The sequence below is a fragment of the Beta vulgaris genome, chromosome 7 (genome assembly GCF_026745355.1).
Source record: "Beta vulgaris subsp. vulgaris cultivar EL10 chromosome 7, EL10.2, whole genome shotgun sequence".
Lineage (NCBI taxonomy): Eukaryota > Viridiplantae > Streptophyta > Magnoliopsida > Caryophyllales > Amaranthaceae > Beta > Beta vulgaris.
Window position 1 is genome coordinate 53,504,892 of NC_079208.1, and position 22,943 is coordinate 53,527,834.

Here is a 22,943-nt window from a genome sequence, read left to right on the forward strand (position 1 = left end):
TATTGATAATTTGGTTTGCATATTATTATAATACTAGTTGTTGAGGAGAGAGAAAGTAGCTTATTCATGGTGGTGGTGGTGTGCAGCAGTGTTCATTTACATAATTTGTGCTCATTCAAGTTTGCTCATTTACATGAGTATTTGTGCTCATTCAAGTTTGCTCATTTTCTTAAATGAGTATTTGTGCTCATTCAAGTTTTGCTCATTTTCTTAAATGAGTAGAAATACTTACTCATCTACTCATTTTACTCATTTGCTCATTTGATCATTTGCTCATTTTGCTCATTTGCTCATTTCCCATTTTGCTCATTTGGCGAAAATAGTATTGGGTGTACCATGAGCATGGTACACCCAGGTTTACTATAAAGATTCCCGTTAGCTTTAGTTTTTTAAGATCTCTAATGATACTTTCTTTTACTACTATTAGTTGTGCAAAAAATGCCTATTTATTGAAAATGGATACTCAAAATGACAAATGTCAATCTTTTAAAAAATAATCCCCGGATTTCTTTTGGATTTGCTTTCAAAATACCATATTAATTATTTAGCAATATTAGCCTCAAAACCACAAATTATGGCGCGGGTAAGATGAGTTCATCCTTGTAAATTTACACTAAGATTTATTACTACTTTCATTTTCTTCTCTCCCACAAAACCCTATTTTCAACCTAGGGGATACCTCCCCCCTTTTAGGCGGTAGTAAGCCCCTTTTCTCCTCTTGTTACTGGTTTTTATGCTCATGTTTCTAATAAACTTCATTCTCTCTCTAATGTAGAGTTTTTCTACCCATATTGGGTTATATCTAACCATATATTGGGTTTCATCTCTCTCTATGTGGGAGTTTGGAGATTTTGCTTTTGGGTTTTTGTGTAATTCAAGAGTTTGATTTGTTGATCAAAATTTGTGCGGAGTTGCAACAGATGTCAAGACTTTGTTTACAATCACTTCAATTGAATCCAGTTCTATTTGAAAACTACAAAAGATCGACAGACCACCTTGCAGAAGGCTGCATCATACAACGATGTGAAAGACGAGGGTTTTCAGAAGTGTTAAATCTACTCAACGATCATGGTTTTGTGATATTAGAATTGTATTTATTTCATTTTGATATGTATTTGTTTAGTTTTGACTTCTTTTGTAGATATCGTATGACGTGAATCAATGAATTAATGTCTATTTCAAAAAAAAATATATGCATATGGCGTGGGTGCATCCAGCGCCACCAACTTTGACTAGTAGTCAGAACACCACAGACTATTGACTTGAGTGCGGTGAATGTCATAATTGACAACAAAACTACCTTTTCTCGACATATGTTCACGTGATTTAGGCTTCGAATCAATGAAAAATAGGAAAATAAATTTCAATTAGGAAAACTCATCCATCTTAAAACTTCTTCTCCCACATTTTTTTCTCTCTCGTTGCACGATAAGAGACCCTTCTCTTATCCTGCTCCGTCGCCATGGCAGGGCGATCAAAAGCTAAGGCAAAGAAGTCTTGGAGTAGAAGCAATTGAAAAGGAAAGGATGACGGTCCTACAAGTCCAATTGAGGGACATAAATTCAAAGCAGTAGCAGGACTTCATGGAATTGAAGCACTGACGATTAAGACCCCTGAAATGATTCCGCCATTGTCACCGCGAAGCTTGTTGAAAGAATTGCAGAGTTCTCAATTGTCGGAGTGGTTAACAATAATGAAGAAGAATCAAATTAGATTGGAGGCCATTGAAACAGGTAATCCTCAATCTCGTCAACTATTGTCTGATTTTGAGAAAGTCCAGAATGAGGAAGAATTACCTGTGAAAACCCCAATGAAGATCGATATTGAAGATGTGCAAGATGAAATTAATTACCGTGAATCTTTTATTATTTGCTATGTGGTGGGTGCAAATCCTCTGTTTTCAATAATGGATGGATTTCTTCGTAAAATCTGGACCAAAATAGAAAATATAATTGTGGTTGTTAGCAAGGGTATTTTTCTTGTGCGAATTCATACTATTGATCAATGAGAGCTAGTTTTGGCTGAAGGCTTCTAGTTTTTGAAAAAGAAACCTTTAATTATGAAGAAATGGAATCCAAACATGGATTTTAAAAAAGATTTTAAATTGTTCCTATTTGGGTACAACTTCCTGCCTTGATTTGAAGTACCGGGGAGAACGTTTTTTGTTCAAATTAGTTGCAAGAATTGGGAAACCCTTAAAGCTTAACCAAGCCACTCAAAATAAAGAGAGACTGGTGTATGCTAGGGTGTCAGTTGAATCTAGAATGAACCAAGAGCTGGATGATTTTATTGAATTTGAGAATGAAAAAGGTTTCCTAGTGCAACATAAGGTGATATATGAGTGGAGACAAGTGAAAGGTAATCAATGTAATTGTGGATTGTAAAAAGAGTAAGAAGGGAGTTAAAAAGAAGTGGGTGTTAAAGAAGAGAGTTCTCGCAACACATGAGGAAGGATTTCAGGTGGTAAAAGGGGTGACAATAGTCCCTTAATCTAGACCTCAACCAGTGGAAACGGTCAATACCTTTTCTACATTAGATAATTTGGAGGAAACAGACCACGGAGATGACGTAGAGGAGATAGTGGAGATAGGGCACGGTGAAGAAATGAGCCTATGTAATTAGGAAATAGGGGAACATGGTGAGGAGGGGGAGCCTCCTACCATGAATGGATAATTTTGTTTGCTGGAATGTAAGGCACTAGACAACAAGGTGAAACAAGGAGAAGTGAAAAAATTTCTTCACTCTCATAATATTAGGCTATTTAGTTTCCTTGAGACTATGGTCAAAGCTCATGCCCTTGGTGAGTTTTACCTAAATGTTTGTTCTAGGTGGTGCCTGACAACTAATAACCCCTTGCATGGAAAAGGGAGAATAATAGTAGGGTGGCACCCTACAGCTATGCATGTAGATATTATCTCTTGTTCAGGCCAAATCGTACGTTTTGAGATAGAGGTGGTAAATAGGGGGGAAATTTTCTATACTTTCATTTATGGGTTTTATACAGGAAATGAAATAGAGGCATTATGGAGTGATTTGAGAAGACTTGTTGTTGATGACAAGCCTTGGATTATCTTGGGTGACCTCAATGCAATAATGCAATTTGAAAAGAGAATTTGTCAACTAGTTAGAGCAAGAGAAGTGGAAGATATGTAGAAGTGTATGAGTTGGTGCCAGCTTATGAAATTGAAGTCATCAGGGCAATTCTATACCTAGAACAACAAGCAAGAAGGCACTGACAAAGTGTTTTGTAGACATAATTGAGCCCTAGGGAATGAAACTTAGTTTGATAGTTGGCCAATGCAGTGGTGATCGAGACTTTGATCATTATTGTCCGTTGCTGGTGAGGTCTTTTCAGGACAATGTGAAGAAGAAGCCTTTTCGCTTCTTCAACATGTGGTGCCAAGCTCCTCGGTATGATACAATAGTGAGTAATGTTTGGCAGCAACAAATGGCAGGTTGCAAGATGTTCTTGTTTATAAACTCAAGGCTTTGAAAAAGAGTCAAAGATCCTGAATGCAAAATAATATGGTGATAATTCTGTTCAGTATTCTAAAACTCACCAACATATGATAGAAATGTAAAAGCAAATGCACAATCAGCCTGATGACTTAAGTTTAAGAGCTCTGGAACATGAAGCTAATTATGAGTATAATGTAGCTCAAAAGAATTATACTCAGTTGCTTGAACAAAAAGCCAAGATCAGATGGCTTCAAGAAGGTGATGACAATATAAAAACATTCCACCAGAGTATCAAGATGAGAAGAATTCAGAATAGAATCAACACAATCAGAAAGGGAGATGGCTCATGGGCTCATAATTCATCTGAGGTGGTGACAACCTTTCTAGAGTTTTATCAGCAGTTTTTGGGCAGTTGTGGCACAACTAAAAAGGTAGAATCTAGTATAATTGCTAGAGGTCAAGTGCTTACCTAGACTAATCAGCAAGAGTTAAATGTGACGCTCACTGCAGATGACATAAAGGCAGTTGTGTTTTCAATTCCAGATGATAAATCTCCTAGAATTAATGGATTTTCTAGTTGTTTTTTCAAAAGAAGATGGAACATAGTTGGGCAAGACATCATCAAAGTTGTTCAGGATTTTTTTTAGGCATGGGGAGATTTTGAAAGAAATTAACATTACTGCTATAACTTTGATTCCCAAAATCAATATCCCAGCAACAGTTGGTGATTTTAGACCCATAGCATGTTGCTCTATGCTCTATAAAGTCATCACAAAGCAGATATGCACCTAGCTTGATAAAATTCTTCTAAACCTAGTTTCTCAGTCTCAATGAGCATTTATAAGTGGGACGAGCATAATTAATAACATCTTAATATGTCAGGACTTGGTTAAAAGGTTTGGGAACAATAGGAGTAAGGTGCAAGTGCACGGTGTCTGTTTAGCAGAAACTGGCAAATACGGGTCGATCCACAGGGAGAGGAGTTCTACAGATTTATGCTCAATTATCTAACTACTTCAGAGAGAAAATGATTGAAGGATTAATAACTAAACTAAAATAAACTAGAACACAGAAAGATGGGAATTTATCAAATAATTAAAAGGCCTAGGGCAATCGATCGGTCCACCATGGTTATACCAATTTAATCACTACAATATAGTTCAACAATACTTGGATTGAGGTTCGAATAAATAAAGTATTTCGTTAATCTTTGGTCAGGCATTAACAACTCTTAGATTAACAAATGCCAATACGGTCGCTCAACATAATCAAATCTACCTACTGTAACAAGCCTCTACTGAATACAATCTTTCGATTCTAATTCTTATTAGCTGGACATAACTCATGATTTTGCGCAATTACATGAATCAAACAAGTATAACAAATCAACAGGAATTATTCTAATTCACCCCAATTGTTGAAGAACATCAAACCACAATAAAAAAGGTATAAACATGGCTTCCCTCTCTAAGCCCTAGAAATAGACTACTCACTCATGATGATATTAAACTCAATAAACATAATCAAAGTAAAAGAATTCATAAAATTAAACGGAGTAGAGAAGAATACCGAATGATTGAAGAACAACGAAAACGAAATCAACGATCTTTATAATCTTCAAATAAAAGTTAACACAAAGTAGAGAGAGAAAACTAAGTGTTAGCCCTAAAAACGTAGAAAATAAGATAGTCTAATAAAAAATACTAAAAACCTATTTATATTTTTTACAAAACCGGCTAAAAAAGGCGAAAAAACCCGTCCCGAGAAACCGCCCGGTCGGGCGACGGTGATTCACAACTTACGACAAAAAAACAAATCCGCCCGGTCAATCGCGGTTGACCGGGCTAACATGCCTTGCATCTTGTGAAAATTTCATTTCCCCCGGTCGACCGGGCGAGAAAACTATAATTTTGCGTCAACTTGCGATGGCTGAATCTCTCAGACCAGAAGTCGGATTGTGGCGTGTGACCTATCATTGGAAAGCCCTTGAAGTCTAGTTTCCAATACAATTGGAATTTATTGATTATCAATTGTATATCAAAAGTTATGGCCAAAATAGTGAATAGGTGTCAGTTTTGACACTTCGTTCACTAACTCTTTGCTTCATTCTAACTCGAAATTGTCTCGAATGGATGCATTGTGATCCTTGTGCAATATCTTCATCTTCAATGATTAATAGGCTTGATCTTAGGTAATCATAATCAATTTGCATCAAAGTAACCTTAAATGATCAAAACACGCAAACGGTGAGTAGTAGAGCACAACTTACGTAATTCATTCCATTATGTACCTAAATGCTCTAAAAGGAGTTCTAAATGCAATCAAAATGCATTTAAAAGCTATATATAAATGTGACATATCATGACTCTATTGAGTGGGAGTTTGTTCATGAGTTGTTGATAACTCTAAACTTTCCCAGTCACTTAATTAAGTGCATAATGGCTTGCATCACAACTCCCAAATTTACTCTTCTTATAAATGGTAGTCCTGAAGGTTCTCTTTGAAGCATAGAAGGGTCTGAGACAAAGTCACCCAATGTCCCCGTTGATTTCTGTCTTGTGCATTGATTATCTGACCATAATTTTTACTTACATTGGAGAGATGCAAGAGTTTAAGTTCTTCCTTGGCTGCTCTCACTTGAAGCTCAATCATTTGTGCTTTGCAAATGACTTGCTTATCTTCTGCAAAGGGATGTAAAATCTGCTTATCTTATATTACAAGGGCTAAACCTCTTCACCGAATCTTCTAGTTTACAGGAAAACAAAGGAAAGTCACCTTTGTATTGCCTAGCAATGGATGAATCTGAGGCCACCAGAATAGCTCAATTCTCTGGCTTTTGTTGGGGAGACGCTCCCCTTTAGGTATCTTGGTGTTGCTATTAGTACCAAGAAGTTAAATGTTGTTGACTGTGAGACTTTAGTGGGAAAAATGACCACTAAATAAGAACTTGGATCCCTAGAAGTCTATCTTTTGCAGAAGAACATAGTTAGTTAACTCTGTGTTATTGAGCATCCATAGTTATTGGGCAAATTTTCATGTTGTCCAAAGTTGTGCTGTAAAATATCAATGATGTGTGCAGGAATTACCTTTGGAATGACAATGTAGTAGAGGGTAAAGTAGGGCATGTGAATTGGACAATTGTTTGCAATTAGAAAAAAAAATGGTGGGCTTGGTTTGAGGAATGTTCATTTATGGAACATAGCTGTTGTGGGAAAACTGATTTGGCACATTGGTTTTGGCAAGGATGATATTTGGGTGAAATATGTTCATGCAATTTATATCAAAGATGTTGATTGGCGGAGCAATCAAGTACCAGCATGAGCTAGTTGGGTCATAAAATATATGTGCAAGGTGAAAACTGAATTACAACAGCTCAATCTTAACCACTAAACCAAGACATCCTTGATGAGGCCATATCTTTATTCTTTGTTTATTTGTAAGATTTCAAACAAGTAAAAAATCAATTTCGAGCAATAAAATACATTTGAGTGAACTATAGGTTTTTGAGTAATTTTAGGGGCCACATTTAATAACTCCCTTGTATAAAGACGTCATTTTTTCTCATTGTTATCTTCTCATGCCAAAAGAGTCGTAACCTACCAAAAGAAAAAGTTATCTTGGTAAGCATGGGAATAAGCCCAAAAAGTAAACCTTAATTAAGGACAATAGGGCCCATTATAAACATTAGAGGGATTTCCTTTTCAATATTAGGCCCATATCTCGTGTGGCACGTGAACCGCTAGTGGAGATGTTTAACCCCAAAAGAGTTTTGAGTCATTCTTGTTCATACATCTTCTACGAAACTAGGATGATCCAACATCACCTTATTTATTATACTCAACATACACTCATGTCATGAATATGACATTACAACTTTTTTTGATAAGATTGTTACATTTTGTTTCCCATTTTCTTTTTTAAACCTCCTATATTATTAAATATACTTCTTTTGTGATAGGAGTTAGTAGAACTATTTTACTAAGTTGAAGAAGGTAGAATGTAGGACAATATAGTTAACGATGAATTTTATAATATGTCAGTGATTCAATTTCTAAATTGCTAATATGAGACGTTGGGAAATATTATTTTATAAGTTTGGCTATTTGACTAGATTTTAGCTAGTTGTCTATGACTCTATCAGAAGTAAAACTATACTGTTATACATAAACTTTGTGAGAAACCCACCAAAACTGTTTCTCACGTTTAGCTGACTAAAGTTTATTTATCTAGAGTTTTTCTTAATTTATTAAGCCACCAAAGTATATATTTTTTTTATCTACTCAATCCCTTTGAATGCAAAATAATCTTTTTAACTTGATTGTTACTATCTTTTTTCCAACCTTCATCTTCAAAATCATATAACTATTATTCTAACCGTTAAACTTCTCTTTATTATGCTACTAATTTTTCTTGGTTTACACACATTTAGTATGAATTCCTTTCACCTTAAAAAAATGAGTTTTAGAAGAAAAAAGAATAGGTGAATTTTTACAGTTTCAATAAGTTCATAATATAATAAGGTGAATAAAAGATCCTTACCCTCATATACATATGTCTAATTCTGTACCACCCATCTAAAGCATTTACTATTTACTATCATCATCAACAATAATGATGCTCCCGTGGTATCTAAAGAGGAGGAGGGGTTGTCAAAATCTCAACTTGAAAGCCGACTAATAAATGATTTACTACTAGAGTTAAACAAACTACTCTATATAGAAGAAAACATTATAATCCAAGAAGTTAAGGCCCATTTGTTATCGTTTTTTGTTTTCAGTTTTCAGTTTTTTTAAAAAAAAAACTAGAAACAAAAAACAGGAAACCGGAAAAAGTAATTTTCACTGTCTAGTTATCAGTTTTCAAAATTATCATATTCCCAATAAATTTGATTAATTTTTTATTCATTATAGGACATATATCATATGACTTTGGAAATCAAAAAACCAAAAAACATAAACCCACAGTAATACCGAACGGGCCCTTACCTTTATATACCTTCTTCCGCTTTCTTTTGGAAGATTAGCCGATATAATATAAGGGGAGCAACATCAACTAATGTTTGGGGGTGCATAATAATACATACCCGTAATTGCCAAATTTTAGTTGATCATATCAATTTCGGCGTAAGAAATATGTAAAAATGATTGAACACTTGAAAACTCGAAAAATCTATAACAATATGCCATTAGACATATCAATATAATAGAGTATTAAAAGTACTATCCTAATAGTAGGTGAAATCCCGATCTATTATATATATATATACTATGTCAAACAACCTAAAAAGATAGTCGTTATTATCTTTCACATGGTATCAAGAACTAAGATTGTTTAAAGTGTATTGTATTTTGAAGTCAAATAGTAAAACAAGTTCAAAATTAGTTGGAACTATGTATATAATCTTAAAGAAAGGTACTACTCAAAGAATTTTTCCAACATCAGGACAACAGTGTTATTATAAGATGTGTGACATATGCCAAGCTAATAAGGTCAAGGTGGCAAATCTGCTTCTCTGGCCGGATTTGCTTGGCACAACAATCTTGATAGGTAACTCTCACTGTTTTTAAATCTCTAAACAAACACATCAAAACAAAGTACTTGCCTCAAATCAATAAATGATTAATTGCTTCAAAATATCTCAGAAACTATTCCAAATAAGGGTCATATTTTTCAAGAATTTTCTCTTAGAATTTACGATAAATGTTTCGGCAAACCATAATATTTATTTCTTCCCATTACACATAATGCATAAAGAATTGAAAAAAAAAGAAAAAGAACACTACTAAGGAAAAGGTAATTTTGAGATACATCCTCAACGATTTATCCAGAACGTATGAGGGAAGTAATATCGTAAATTAAATAGATATAAAATCCACAATAAATCAGAATTTTCTTTTCTCTTAAGAAAAGCAAGACCATTAGTATTTGTGTGTGTGAGGGAGAGGTGGTAGCTCAGTGGAGTACCACCCCGAATTCCAGAGCATTGCCTAGGGTTCGAATTCTCATCCCAACAATATGTTAGGTATTTAATTCTGAACTTGTACACAACCTTGTACCCAACCTTTGAGTTGGTGTACCTTGCAAGCTAGTAGCCTAGCAAGGATTGATCTTCGGACCAATTATCTTTCCTAATAAATAAAAAAGAAGTTGTGTATGTGTGTGTGTGTGTTTTTTTTTTCAGAAACTAACATCTTTCTTAATGCAATATGAAAAAAAGGAACTAGCAAATACATCCACCTTGAAGAAGTAAGAACGCGTTAGAAATCTAGGGATCCTAATTCAATATGTTAAGCAGTAAGAACTCTAATTTCTATGTGAAGAGTAAGAACGAATTACAAAGCAAGGAATCCTGTGTCACATATTAAGTCTCACTTAGTGTACCATATGGTTCTCAACTTGCAATCTAACCCACTTATATATATAATTCCTCTGTTCTTTAAATAATGTAACATTTACATATTCAATGCACTATTTTGATCCATAATATATTTACTTTTGCATAAGTAAATATATATAAAAAATTAATATTACGAAAGAATACATTAGGACAAAATAAATAAGATCAAACTCGCCTATATTTTTTCTTATACATTTACAACATAATATGGGATAAAGCTTGTCGATGAATAACTACAATGCAAATGTTGCAATTTACAACCTCTAAAGAACGGAAGAAGTTTTATTTAAGATTGTTGATTTTAAATTCATCACATGAGACGTGATCTCAACCCACTGCTGACACATGCTACATCTACCCACTGAGTTAACCACCCACTAGCGAAAGACCATCAAAAAAAAATTCTTCATTGGGAAGTTAGATTCCACTAAGCATTAACATTTATCTCCCGATGCACTACATAGTTGGAGCCTTTTCCCAATGGGGGAGGGGGTTCTTTAGTTGCAAAACAACATGAGCCTTAAAAAGTGCCCTAGTAAATATTGAGGGAACATTTCAATTTGGCTCAGAAAGCAAAAAAAAATAAAGCAGGGTAGATATTGTGACAATCACTGTTTGTTGGGATCATCAAAGAAACTGCCGCATCTTTTGCCGGCTAAAAACTCTTTTGCCCGTCACAGTTACACTGTATTAAAGCCAAAACAGGCAGCTTTATTCCCATCAAGATTAAAAATAAAGTAGGGAACTGCTTTTCCTCTCTGAACTACTCACTTTCATCATACAGGTATTGTACCTGATAACATTTTGCTCCTCATTCAAACCAATACAAGTCATACAGGATCTATGGGAAATCTTCAATACTGACAAAGCAAAGTTTTGTTAGATAAGACTTAATAGCAATAGCGTAATTTATGTTAAGTTAAGCTTAGCTTTTGAAAGAACAGCGTCGAGATTGTACGATGTTCAGAAAGCACTATGTTAGCTTGTATCGGCAGAAATTTAAGAAAGAGAGAGAGATAGGGCTGAACACCACATTTTCTATTAAACAAAAATGATAAGAGTTAGGGTCATAATTAACAAGGAAATTTGGAACCTGTACCTAGATTATCCATCCCTGACAATAACAAGGCATGGAAAGGATTAGCATCTTGTTTCTTAGAAGTTTGTTGTCCAGTTGAGATGACTGATCTGAGGCTGCTGGTAAGCTCCAACTTGAGCACCAGGAGCTGGTGGAGCAACTCCAACTCCGATATTACCGCCACCCAGATGATGAGCATTGGGAATACCAGTGGCCTGAGGAGGATACATCCCAGGAAATTGCATTTGGGATGATTGCGCTACGCCTGCTCCATTGAAAGAAGCATGACCTGTGTGGGATTGTAAATATGCAGCAGCAGGGTGAGCTGTCTGCCCCTGCATGTTGAAATATGGATTTTGTTGCATGCCAGGAAGATCTCTGTGGTTTGGTATCCAAACTTCAGAAGTTTCAGCCTGAAAGTTTCAAATCAAAAAAATGAGTGGACATACCAAAATTTATCATTGGAACTAATTCAAAAATCTGGCAACAGAATCAGCACATTTTTTAGAAAGAAAAAGTTTCACTCAAAGCAACAGAATGATAAATTCCATTTATGGCGCAAAGAAGACCCATAATGTTTAAGGGCATTACGTAGTTAGGCAGAAAAAGATTTAGAAAATTTGGAAGTAAGAACTTCAAGTATGAACAAGGATAGTACAATCGTATTACCTGTGGATTTGGAACATAAAGGTTATTATCTTTGTACTTAATACGGGATGAATCATCAAGACCTGTCGGTCCCCCAACAACTCCGGGAGCATTGATGGCATATCCATTGGGGTTTTGCATATTCCCAAAGCCAGTAGGACTGCCAACGGGATAAGGTTTGAATTGTTGAACTCCATACTTGAGGCTATTTGCAGGTAGATGAGAACTTCCACCAGGCATCAAAACATAACTGCTTCCATTTGAGAGGTGGGGATAGCCAGGGTTACCAGAAAATCCAGGAACCATTGGTGGAACATAGAGCGGAGGAATGAACTGTCGATATGGCATGACATTAGCAAAATGCGAAAGGTGGACTTGTGGATACATCTGAGCCATATGTGCCTGCTGCTGCACCATTCCAACAGATGATGCGGAGGCATTGTTGGCAATGTGTGATGGTAAAGCCTGTAATTCGAGGAGTTAATTTTAAACACTAACTAAATATAAACACAAGAATCCATATTACAAGCACAAGATGCTCATTAAACATGCTACAGGCTTGATGCAACATCAAACAGCATTGGAGAGGAAATTAGCTATGGGAATGCAATTCCCTTTACTGTCCTTCCAAAGTGATCAATTGTGCTCCTGGTAGTTCATTTGACAAATCATTGAATTATGACAAAAGCAACATGTTTCTTGTCTTTTTGTAGAAGAGCCAAAATCCAACCCCTCCTCTTACCAATAGCCCCATCCCCACTGCCCAACAACCCGAGAACTTACTTTTAAAAAAAGGAAGCAAAAAAATTTGGAGAGTGATTCAAAATAACATAAATTTAATTGAGATGGCAAATCTAATTCATCAGAAAAAGGAAAAGAAAAACCATGTTGATTCAGTAAATCAACTGTAAACAAAATTACCTCCTGAGGAGATGGCAGGCCAGATCCACGTACGGCATCATCAATAGAAGGCCTAAAATATGATATGTCATAAACCGGTTGCTGATCATACGCCTGCAAGCCAACACTCAACTAATGAGAAAAAGCCACCATATTTATACGCTATGTCATTCCAGATGAAATGGGAAGTTTGTGGATCTCACGTCTCAACATAATATGAAAATTGTAGAATCATCCCCATACCCCAACATAATACTTCATCCGTAACAAAATAGATGGTATACTTTGAAAAAAAACACTATTCACCTACTACATTTGACCATGCATTTTTAGGTTTTAGATAAAATCAACACTTGCTATATGATATGTTGTTGGATCCGTTTGAATGTATACTTTCATAATATTAATTTCTTATAATTTTTACTAATACACAATAAAAGTTAATTAACGGTTAAAGTACTGCATCGACAAGCGTAAAAGTCAAAGTGTAACATCTATATTGTTACGGAGGAAATATTTACATATGCAATGTATCACAAAACTGAAGGGCTATTCTGCACGACCTGTAAATTCATTTCCAAGTTCTCACACATTCTAATTATCACTCTTTTAGGTGGAAGATTCAGTAAAATTCCTCTCAAGCCCAATATAAAAATGCCAAATCTTGTATGGACCCAGTCTTTGGTAGGTTTGTGGTGAATTCATGCATAAGTTACCCTTTTATGTTTTTAAGTGACCATTTTTACATGCACATGCTAGACAGTTGGAGTTACCAATTTATATGTTCATAGTGATTATTTGAAAAACAAACTCAAAGCATTAAAATTGGACTTAGGAAACAAAAACGATAATTTTTGCAAATATGAACATGGGTATACAACAAACTTATAGTGAAACATGTCCATACAAGATTTTTTAAAGTGAAATCACGCACTCTCTCACCGTCCCTCCCTCCCTCTCCTGCCTTTCTTTTTTTAATATCAGGTTGCCATATCCAAGTGCAAGATGGCAATTGACACTGATTTATACCTGCACCCATGTGCCATGTCCTGTCACATCACATCCGGGTAATATAGTCCATTACTTCAAGTAAAAGAAACAACACATTACGCTTGTTAAAGACAAGACAACAAATGGAGAATCCAACACATCAATGGCTAGTTCCAAGAAACATGAATTTTCAACTAAAAGGAAACGCAAGTCATCGCTAAACAGAAGAAAAAAATATAAAAAAAGTTATCCTCTCATAATGGTCAGGGGTCTGTGTTTCTCTCTGATGTCACAGGTCCGTGAGCCAATAGAAAACTCTTTTCCCCAGCCATACTCCAATAATGACATGCAGTATTACAATTAACGAACTCATAGATCTGACATAATTCATCTACTAACAAAGGCAGTGAGAATCTTATCCTGGCATTAGTCCATAAGTATGTTCACAACTCACAAGTTTACCTTGTCTTGAGAAATCAGATAAAAAAAATTCAAGAAAACACACAATATTGGAAACAAAGACAAGAGAAGCAACTAAACTTACAGAAAAGTTGGACAAATCAGTGGACTCCTGGTGCTGCTGAGACTTTACACCAGTCAACGATGAGCTGTTGTGGACCAAACCCATATCACTAAAATCTTCTGCATTGGAGATTGCGGAGGAATCCTTCTTCTCAGGCGACTGATTCTCAGATGATGCACGTGATGGACTACTAGAACCAGAATTTCGAACTTGATCATGAACAGAATTTATCTGCTGGTTGCTGCATAGCAGAGAAAAAATGGATGACACTTGGTTCATGCAATAGGGGGGGAGGGGGGGAGGTGGGAGGGGGGGGGGGGGGGGGGGGGGAACAGTTGTTTGCAATCAATCCTAGACAATGATTATTAGAAGTCATAAGAAGAAGAAAAGTCTATCAGGTCATCAGTTTCTCACTTTTTCTTATACTTGGCTTAGTTACTAATATTCCGAGAGAAACGGATTAAGTGAAAGGAAAGTATTACAAGAGCAGGATGGCTTCTCTCTCTACATAAAAGAATTAAAGTGTCACAATGAAAGCTGTCATGACACCTTCACAAGCAAAAAAATACTGCGATCTAATCAACAAGAAGCTCGAATTTTCTAATGGCTTTCTCCAGGGAGCTCAGGTATTATTCACAAAAATTTACATCAGATTTTTAAGGTTAGTACTTATAATTGTAAAAGCAGCGTAAATCCCAAAGATAAATCTTAATGAGAACTATAGGCCAGTATAGTTCAGCATACCAAGAAGATGGCTCCATTGGCTCTTCGACTCTATCAACTGCTTGAAATGTGGAAACAGGGTTCTCGGCACTATCTGATTCTGTACCAAAAGTTCCAAAAGTCAGCCTACAACGGTCATTCTCGGGGACCCGAATGTGCTGGGCTATGATGACATTTTGACTCTCCTTTATGTTTACTTGTGAAAGCTTATCTTGCAACTGCTCTGCTTCACTCTCAACATTCTTGGAATTATCAACCAGATGTGAAACAGATTTTACAGGTGATCCTATCACGCCTGGACTTGAAACAATAGACTTCTGGTTTGTCTTAGGCTTCCATTCTTTACCAGGCAAGGCACCTAGACAAAATAACAATACCAAGGTTTTAAAAACCATCTATTCATCACAAATGACAGCACAGAACCCCTCTTTCTATTGCATATAAAGGAACTATTACTATACAGACAAGACAGACAATAAGAAAAGACTAACATCATAAAAATCATTAGTACGTAGTAGATGATAGCTCATGAAACGTGACATCTGAAGTTGTGCAGCAGTTGTACCAGCTACCTTTGAGAGAGTTGTCTCACTCACTTCGGTATTCTTACCTATCTTGTACTAAAATGAAGTACGAGAACCCTTGAGCTGAAGGTCTTTTTGAGCTTTTCCTTAGAACCAGGAAGGTATTAGCTCAGAATTGTGGTTGTTGTGTCTAAAACTGAAACATTGGCTCAAAAACAATTACAACATCTGTACTTATCCAGGCAAGCAAGATCCCCTTGCTTACAGAAATCAACATCATTATTTGGTTGTCCTAGCCTACTCTGTCATTTGACCAACAAGTGAGACTTGAGACGAACAGGCCGGGGGGGAAGGAAGGGGGGGGGGGGTAGCCTAAAGGAAATTAACTTATTGTCTATCAAACACGCCTTTAGGCTTCATCTTAGACTTCGACTCAATTACTAGCCTTGAGTTGGAATCAGCAAATATTAACTACTGTATTTGGATATTGGGAGTAACAACCTGAGCCCTGGATTGACGCCAAGCATTAAAATTTAGAGGAGAAAATGAGCCTAGTCAGCTTGCAAACAACTCAAACTCCGCTTGAAAGACTTCGGCTCAATTACTTGCCTTCGGTTGGAACTAGCAAGTGATAACTAGAACCAAAGTTCAACTTTCCTAATACCATTCGATTAAGATATTGGAAGTGAGCCCTAAATTAACAACAAATCATAAGATCATAGGGGTGATCATGAGCTTAGTCGGCTAGCAAACTACTCTACCTCGACGTGAGAGACTTGTGAACGAAATATTTTTACATATTTTATTTCACATAAATAAAATTTTAAACATAAATATTGATTAGAAAATTGTACTAGACTATGAAGAATCTTCAAATACTATCATATACTAAATAGATAAATAAACATTGTTATAACATCAAAAGGTATTTATTTGCTAAAAATTACCAACCTCAACTTCAATTTTTAAGCTAAATTTGAACTTGAAAACTTGAGCTGCGTAATGCTCGAGCTCAAATGTAACAAAACCAAGTAAAGCCAAGCAATCCCAAGATCAAGCTCGGCTCGACTCGACTCGTTATCACCCGATAAAAGAACGGAAAGGAGGTGGCAATGCAAATTGTGTTCGTTTAATTATTCTATGAGATAAATCGAAATATCAAAAAGATATAAAAACATGAGCATAGTCCCTGCAAGATCCTGCTCCTTAAAGCCACAATGTCCTTTTTTCATGAGGAGCTAGTAACGCCTTTCATACCAAGTAGCGAGTCTCAACATAAATCTTACAAATCTTTAGCCACCAGATTTGAAAATTGAGAGGCCCAAGAAAAGGCAAAGATTTTTGCATGAACTTCAACTCTCAAACATTTGGATATGAATGGTAAAGCGGTATCTATTCAGCTTCCTTAACTTTCTATGAAGAAAAATGCCATATCCAAACAAAACTACGTCACCAGAATCCCTGCTAAGAGAATTCGACTCCCCTTCTCAAAGCAACAATAATATCTTCTAGCAGGTTATGGGGAAGCACGGACTCCACGATAACTTGTAATAAGCAACCACGTGGACCTCTGCATGAACAGCTTGGATCTCGGCTATATTCTACATGTGCAACTTCTCCACTTATATCAAAAAGAAAAATATATCGTAAAATTGAAGACATTATAACCCCCACTTCAACAAGAAAACTTAATCATACTCCTCAAAGCTACACCACTCCTCAAAACTGAACTTGATTTGTGTAAACTGAACTGAAGTGAATTAAAATTATGATAGGAAACTAACTGAACTAAGCTAAATTTTTGAGAACTGAAGTAAATTTGTCTGAACTAAATTTTCATTAATTCAGTCCAAAAGAACAGAACCTTACTTCAGGTCTCAAGAAAGCTCAACGTCATCTGCAAAAATAGCTAAAATTCTAAAAGACTCCACAAGTGACAAGTTCCATATTTCGTGCCAAAACGTGTTTATACTTTGTGATTATGAGTTCAGAGATTGTTTTTTCACCGCATGCAGCTATGTTCCACTTGTACCGAGTTTCACGAGTTTTTGGTAGTTCAATGGGTCGACTCACATTCTATTTTTGCACACCTTATGAACTGCACCAGCTTCACATCAACTAAGTCACTGTTGTCCTGTTGGGAGGTTTAGAAGAGGAAGGTTTTCAGGGATCACTTTTCTAAGTGATTCTTTGGGCTTATGGCTAGCTGTGAATGATAGAATTTTAAGACATAGGACAAGTTGAGAGGCTTTGTTCAATAGAATCGTTTCACTTACTCTGATGCTACTCTATGAGGATCTGTACAGAAGTTCTATTTCAAGGTTCATTTTCTGAACTAGTTTGATTTATCAGCTGCTAGATAAGAATTGAGATACCACGCAACTTTTCACTTCTCGCAGATAAGCAATTAAAGAAAAACGTACCTTTCTGATGACCAACAGATTGCTGATGCAATCTACCATTGAAGTGACTGCTTGATCTGCTTCCAGTAGAGCTAACCACTACAGGTTCCACAGCAGTAGCATGAGTTTGGTCATTTCGAGAAACAACATTTATCTGACGAAATGGTTCTGCCGCTGATGAATTTCCCAAGACTGAATTAGTGTTAGAATTACTTTGCTGAAGAGACTGCTTTGAACTATTATCCAAAGATTGTCGACGACTGCCAACAACCCCAACCTCACGCCTTATCGCCCCAATAGCTGTAGAAGATCTAGAATCAGGAGATGGAACATGCACAGGATCTGAAGCAGAAGCGTAAACACCTACAGCACTGGAAGATACAGTACCACCAGCTTGAGAGTGCAAATTGTTTGGCTTCATCAATGTGACCTGAGATTCAGAACCTGTAACAGTTGATTTCTTCTCAAAATGTCCATTTCGAGAGTCAGTATTAGAGTCCCGAGACACTTTGGGCCGAAAATCACGCATCCCGTTGGGAGTTTGAAAACGTCTACCTGGGTGTCTATGATAGTTTGGCACTACAGATGAACTGCCACATTGTAATAGAGATTCAGTTACAGGCAACTCAGGAAACAGGAAAGCAAAGAAGACACAGCAAAGAATGATAAGCATAATTCTTATTAGGAATCATAAAGCAACAGGTCAAATTCAACAAACATATTGGAAAACAACCATATGCAATTACAGCAGCACATATGTACATTATCCCACCTGATATACCATTTCTCATACCACAACGAACCAGATTATCTGAGATATACACAGATAATCTATGATAGGCAGTCAGACGCTTTTCGTTAGAGAGATAAAAATAGAAAAAAAGGTCAGTATATTCAATGAAGAACGCAGAAGATAAAATGATGGAAAAACAATAGTGTGGACCATCCTTCAATATGCACATAACTAAAGAGAATACAAATATATCAACAGCACAACAACAGCAATAATCTGATGACGAGTCTTCAAAACAATAACTACGTTGACAAATGAGGATACTTCCACCAGGCCAGAGGAAAAGAAGAAAAAAGCATATAAATAAAAGAACACAAGAAAAGAAGACGACAGGCATATCTGCCATGGAAATTGGAAAATGCAGATATAAATGAGACAGTGAAATATACCTTCTCTCAGAAGCATTATTAATCCGCTGGACATTGGCCAACAATGAAGCTTGAGTTGAAGGCTTAGCTTCTCTTTCAGAATTCTGATTAACTCTGTTGTCTCTCACAACACGAAACTCCTGACTCATTCCTGCATCTAGAGCAGAAAGTGTTATCAATTACAAAGAAACGAGAATTACTTATTCTATTGATACACTCTCTCATCTGAAATTTGTTCTATATCCTACATTAGGTATTTTCACAAATATACAGGAGTAATATATGTTGTTGAAAATAAGGAAAGATGTTTGCAGATATACGTATTCAATACAAAGTGAAGCATAAATTGGGACAGAGCAAAACAAGAGGGAGGATTACCTATTGCAACTTTACAATGGGGAAAGGCAGGATTCTATATGTTACAAAGGTTCAAGCTTCAACTATGTCCAAAATTATCAAAGATAGGATTCCGTATGTTACATCTTACATGAGAACACCAAATGTATCAGTTTTACATCTATCCTCCAAACCTAACATGATTCAAACATTTTAGAATTTGCCATATTGTTCTAGTTTTTGTCATCCTCCATCAGAAGACGGAAATTAACCCAAATAACATCAAAACATCTCAAAGAAAAACAAAAGGATGGCAATCCATTAAAACAGAAGTGAAAAACATGAAACAAACCAGCTCTGCAGTTTTCACCACCAATTGATCTTAATTGTTCATCAATTACCTATTGCAACTTTATAATGGGGAAAGGCAGTTATGTCTGTCATGCATGCCTTCTCAGTGATCAACACATACTATTCCCAAGAACATTCTCGAAAGAACACTACAAAATTTAAGAAAGTGTTGCAGACAATTTCAACGCCAATTGGAGGGTAACAATCACAATGTTAACAATTCCAACAAGCAACCGAAATTTGACGCAAACCAATGCCACCATAAATTGAAAAAACCGAGTGCTGGTAGCAAAATCGGTACCAAAGAAATGATCTATTCCTATATCTAAATGAGATCTATATTCTATCACACAAAGGTCTTTGTCCATAAAGTTCCTACTAGTATTAAATAGGAAACAATCTGAGGGTATTAGAAAAAAAACAAGCTTTCTCATTTCTCAAAAATTCACTTACCATTTACAGGACTCCTTTTATAGCCACCTCTGTGAACATTACGATCAGAACCATAGAGTTTCACCCCTTGACTTGTATATTCAGAACGTTTCCTCGGTTCAAAGTGATCATTATATCCTGCATTCTGCAAAATAATGCCACATATTCAGTATCCAAGACCTTTAAAATGATTTTTATGCATTTATGTACACTCAGTAAACAGTGCACTCAAACCCTTAATCAATCAATCCTAGTCTATAACAAAATTAAAAGAGTGAAGATAAAGCACAATCATACATGACAATATGGATTATAAAGTGGCATCCTCAGGACCTTAAGACACTAATACGACCAATGAACTGAATACAGTGTCAATGTACAGTCAAATATGCAACTGTCTCTATGGAGACTATGGACCAGCAATTCTATACTCAAAATGGCAATCCAAAAGTTCTATAGCAGATGTTCATAGCAAGTATTGAGGCCAACCTGAAGTGGACAGCATTTACAACGTAAATACATAATGAGTCGTAAACTACAGCTAAAACAAAAAGCTGACCCCATTACCCGGTAAAGGAACACATCCACTTGCAACACTCAAACAAAAGGGATGATTCAAAGTTTAAGAGGTCAAGGGGGTATAACAACTTGCATTCAAAAATTTACAAGGAAACAACCACAAAGAGCCAAAGTCAATGTGAATAATGAAAACAACGCAAGGCAACAACTTCCAGCAGCAACAATATGAGCTATAAAGTCTGAACACGAACAGTTCACTTGCTTAATCATTACATAAAAAAATGAACCAGAAATATGTAAAATTCAAAAACAAATTACCTCTTTTTTCTTATCTCGTCTCCTCCTCACTTCATGAAAGGGATCTGACAGGTGAAAGTCATCAGATTTAGTATCCTTACAATTGTTAATTTGACTTTAACTAACACATTCAGTCAACGAACAATATACTAACACACTACAACTCACCAAACAGCAAGATTAGATGGTTTACTAATAAGGTTTTTCCAAACTACCCAACTAGATGTTGCATAGACATGCATGTAAACTCCTCCTGAAAACCACTAATAGGAGATTGACAATTAAGCAATAATGCATCCTCCATCTCAAACAAAAGTTATATCCTCTAAACCCTCATCACTAAAAATAATGACATAATCTTAACAAAAGACACTATAATATTTGGATCAATCAACCTCAATTACGGCATCAAACCCCAGTCGTAAACGATGCTATTACACAAAGGTAGCATCTTTATTTGGGCATCTGAAAATAGCATATGTGACTATAGTCTCCAAACAAAAAGGGTTTCACATTTCAAAACTAGAGCATCCGAAACCAATGCCTTACATCGACTAAAACAACTAGCTATAAGAACATGGACATAAGTATAACTACTTGGCATTCGACACAAGTGACCTCATTCCTTCTACTTAACAGCTTATTCTCCTTTACATAAAAGAAGGGCACTATAATTTTACCCTTCTCTTCTTTCCCAGCTCCCAAAAGCACAAATGAACAAAAAAGACATAATAAACACATACAGTACCTCAATCATCAAAACCCAAAGAAAAAAATGACAACATTTAAACTTTTAACTACTAAAACTCCATAATTACACCCACCAATTAAGCACTTTTTCACATAATTTTAAATTTATTTGAACTTCAATTAGCTACTTAAAATAGTACATCAGTACCTAAAACCCTTCCATTACCATAATAATAGTTAACAATATCCACCCAAAAAACACACACACAATAAAATGGCAACAAATTACAAACCCCACAAATGAAATAAATCAAAAAAACACAAATTTACCTTGGTTCAATAATTTTTGAGCAGTTTCATTAGGGTCCATATTACTTTCTTGAAGAGTGTTGTAAATTTCAGAATCAGAATGATTACCCACAATTTCTTTGATCGATTGAATAGTTTTCTGAACTTTAGCCGAAACAATTTGCGTCCCACCTTCAGTCTTCAACAAAGTAACCATTTTTATCCCAGAAAACAAAAAACAAAAACACGCGCAAAAACAAAAACAAAACAAAAAGCAGCAAAATTTAATATTTTTTTACCCTAAATTTACGTACTAATATAAGATGAAAATCAGTAAAACCCTAAGAAAAAGAAAGAGGGTATGTTAAATTAGGGTTTTAGGGTTTGCTATGCATTAGATGAGAGAGAAAGCTAATGAAGAAGAGAGAAAGAGGAGAGAGAAAAAAAGAGGGAGATGGAAGTTTTTTTGGGGGAGAGAGATACAAGAGTTTAAGGGTTTTGAATTAATTTTTCCACCTTTTTGGTCTTCAATGCTTCATTTTAGGAAGGTTTTTTATTTTATTTCAAAAATATATATTTTTTAAAATGTTTTTTGATTTCTTGCCAACTTTTTGAAGTTCCCTCTTTTGGGTGTGTAAAATGGGTTGGAAATTTGAACAGAATTTGGGTTAGAAAGTTGGAGTCTTTAGAGTTTAGCCCACTACTATGTTTGGATTTTTGGAACCTTTTTCTTTCTTATTCTCATTTTCTACAAAGTTTTTTGGTTTGGTGCAATGTCAATAATTTTCAACTTAGGAGGGTAGGAGCTATGATGTTGGCAAGTTTTTAGGGTAATAGAAACTATTTTGGGTGTTTATGTTGTTGATGGTTTCGGTCATTAAAGGTGTTATCTGATCTGAACTAAGCTTAATAGATTCGAATAGATTGGTATTCGTGGAATGGTGATTCCTTTTGTCATTACTTTAGCATTTACAATTTATTTATCTACTTAAACCAAGGAGAACCCAAAACAATGTGCTTGATATATTGTTATTTTAGTTTCATCCTTTTCAGCACCTAATATACAAAAGGTGTAAATTTTGACTTCTTTTGAAGTAACTATAATGTTAATAATTAATACTTAGTATAGTTCAACATAAAACACCTCAAATTAATCCACTATGTAAGCTGAAAAGCTAGAGTTTTAAAGACGTAAAACAAAAATTAAGCTATACGACTTAAGTTA

General features: G+C 35.6%; 1 protein-coding gene across 3 annotated transcripts; it reads right to left on the reverse strand.

Moving 5' to 3' along the window:
* Positions 1 to 10,746: 10,746 nt before the first annotated feature.
* Positions 10,747 to 22,245, reverse strand: LOC104899768 (GBF-interacting protein 1-like). 3 transcript variants are annotated; one of them, XM_048647782.2, is made up of 11 exons: positions 21,761 to 22,245; positions 20,762 to 20,805; positions 19,946 to 20,069; positions 18,827 to 18,962; positions 18,032 to 18,234; positions 17,666 to 17,944; positions 14,740 to 15,076; positions 14,017 to 14,236; positions 12,504 to 12,596; positions 11,604 to 12,047; positions 10,747 to 11,347 (listed from the first exon to the last, which is right to left on the reverse strand). In XM_048647782.2, the coding sequence occupies exons 1-11, from the start codon at positions 21,933 to 21,935 to the stop codon at positions 11,012 to 11,014; spliced, it is 2,391 nt and encodes a 796-aa protein (XP_048503739.1). In that variant the 5' UTR covers positions 21,936 to 22,245; the 3' UTR covers positions 10,747 to 11,011. The 3 variants fall into 3 exon arrangements, with proteins under 3 accessions (XP_048503739.1, XP_010685332.1, XP_010685331.1); XM_010687030.4 differs by having other exon boundaries at positions 17,666 to 18,234; positions 18,827 to 18,956; XM_010687029.4 differs by having other exon boundaries at positions 17,666 to 18,234.
* Between the last annotated feature and the right edge of the window lie 698 nt (positions 22,246 to 22,943).

What these genes read in the sequence shown, in the direction of transcription:
- LOC104899768 (XM_010687029.4), bottom strand. Translation starts at nt 21,935, where the DNA reads ATGGTTACTTTGTTGAAGACTGAAGGTGGGACGCAAATTGTTTCGGCT. An exon ending in TCAAAAATTATTGAACCAAG is followed by an intron (nt 20,806 to 21,760) that starts GTAAATTTGTGT and finishes TTCACCTGTCAG; the next exon opens with ATCCCTTTCATGAAGTGAGG. An exon ending in CTGATTTGTCCAACTTTTCT is followed by an intron (nt 12,597 to 14,016) that starts GTAAGTTTAGTT and finishes GTTGGCTTGCAG; the next exon opens with GCGTATGATCAGCAACCGGT.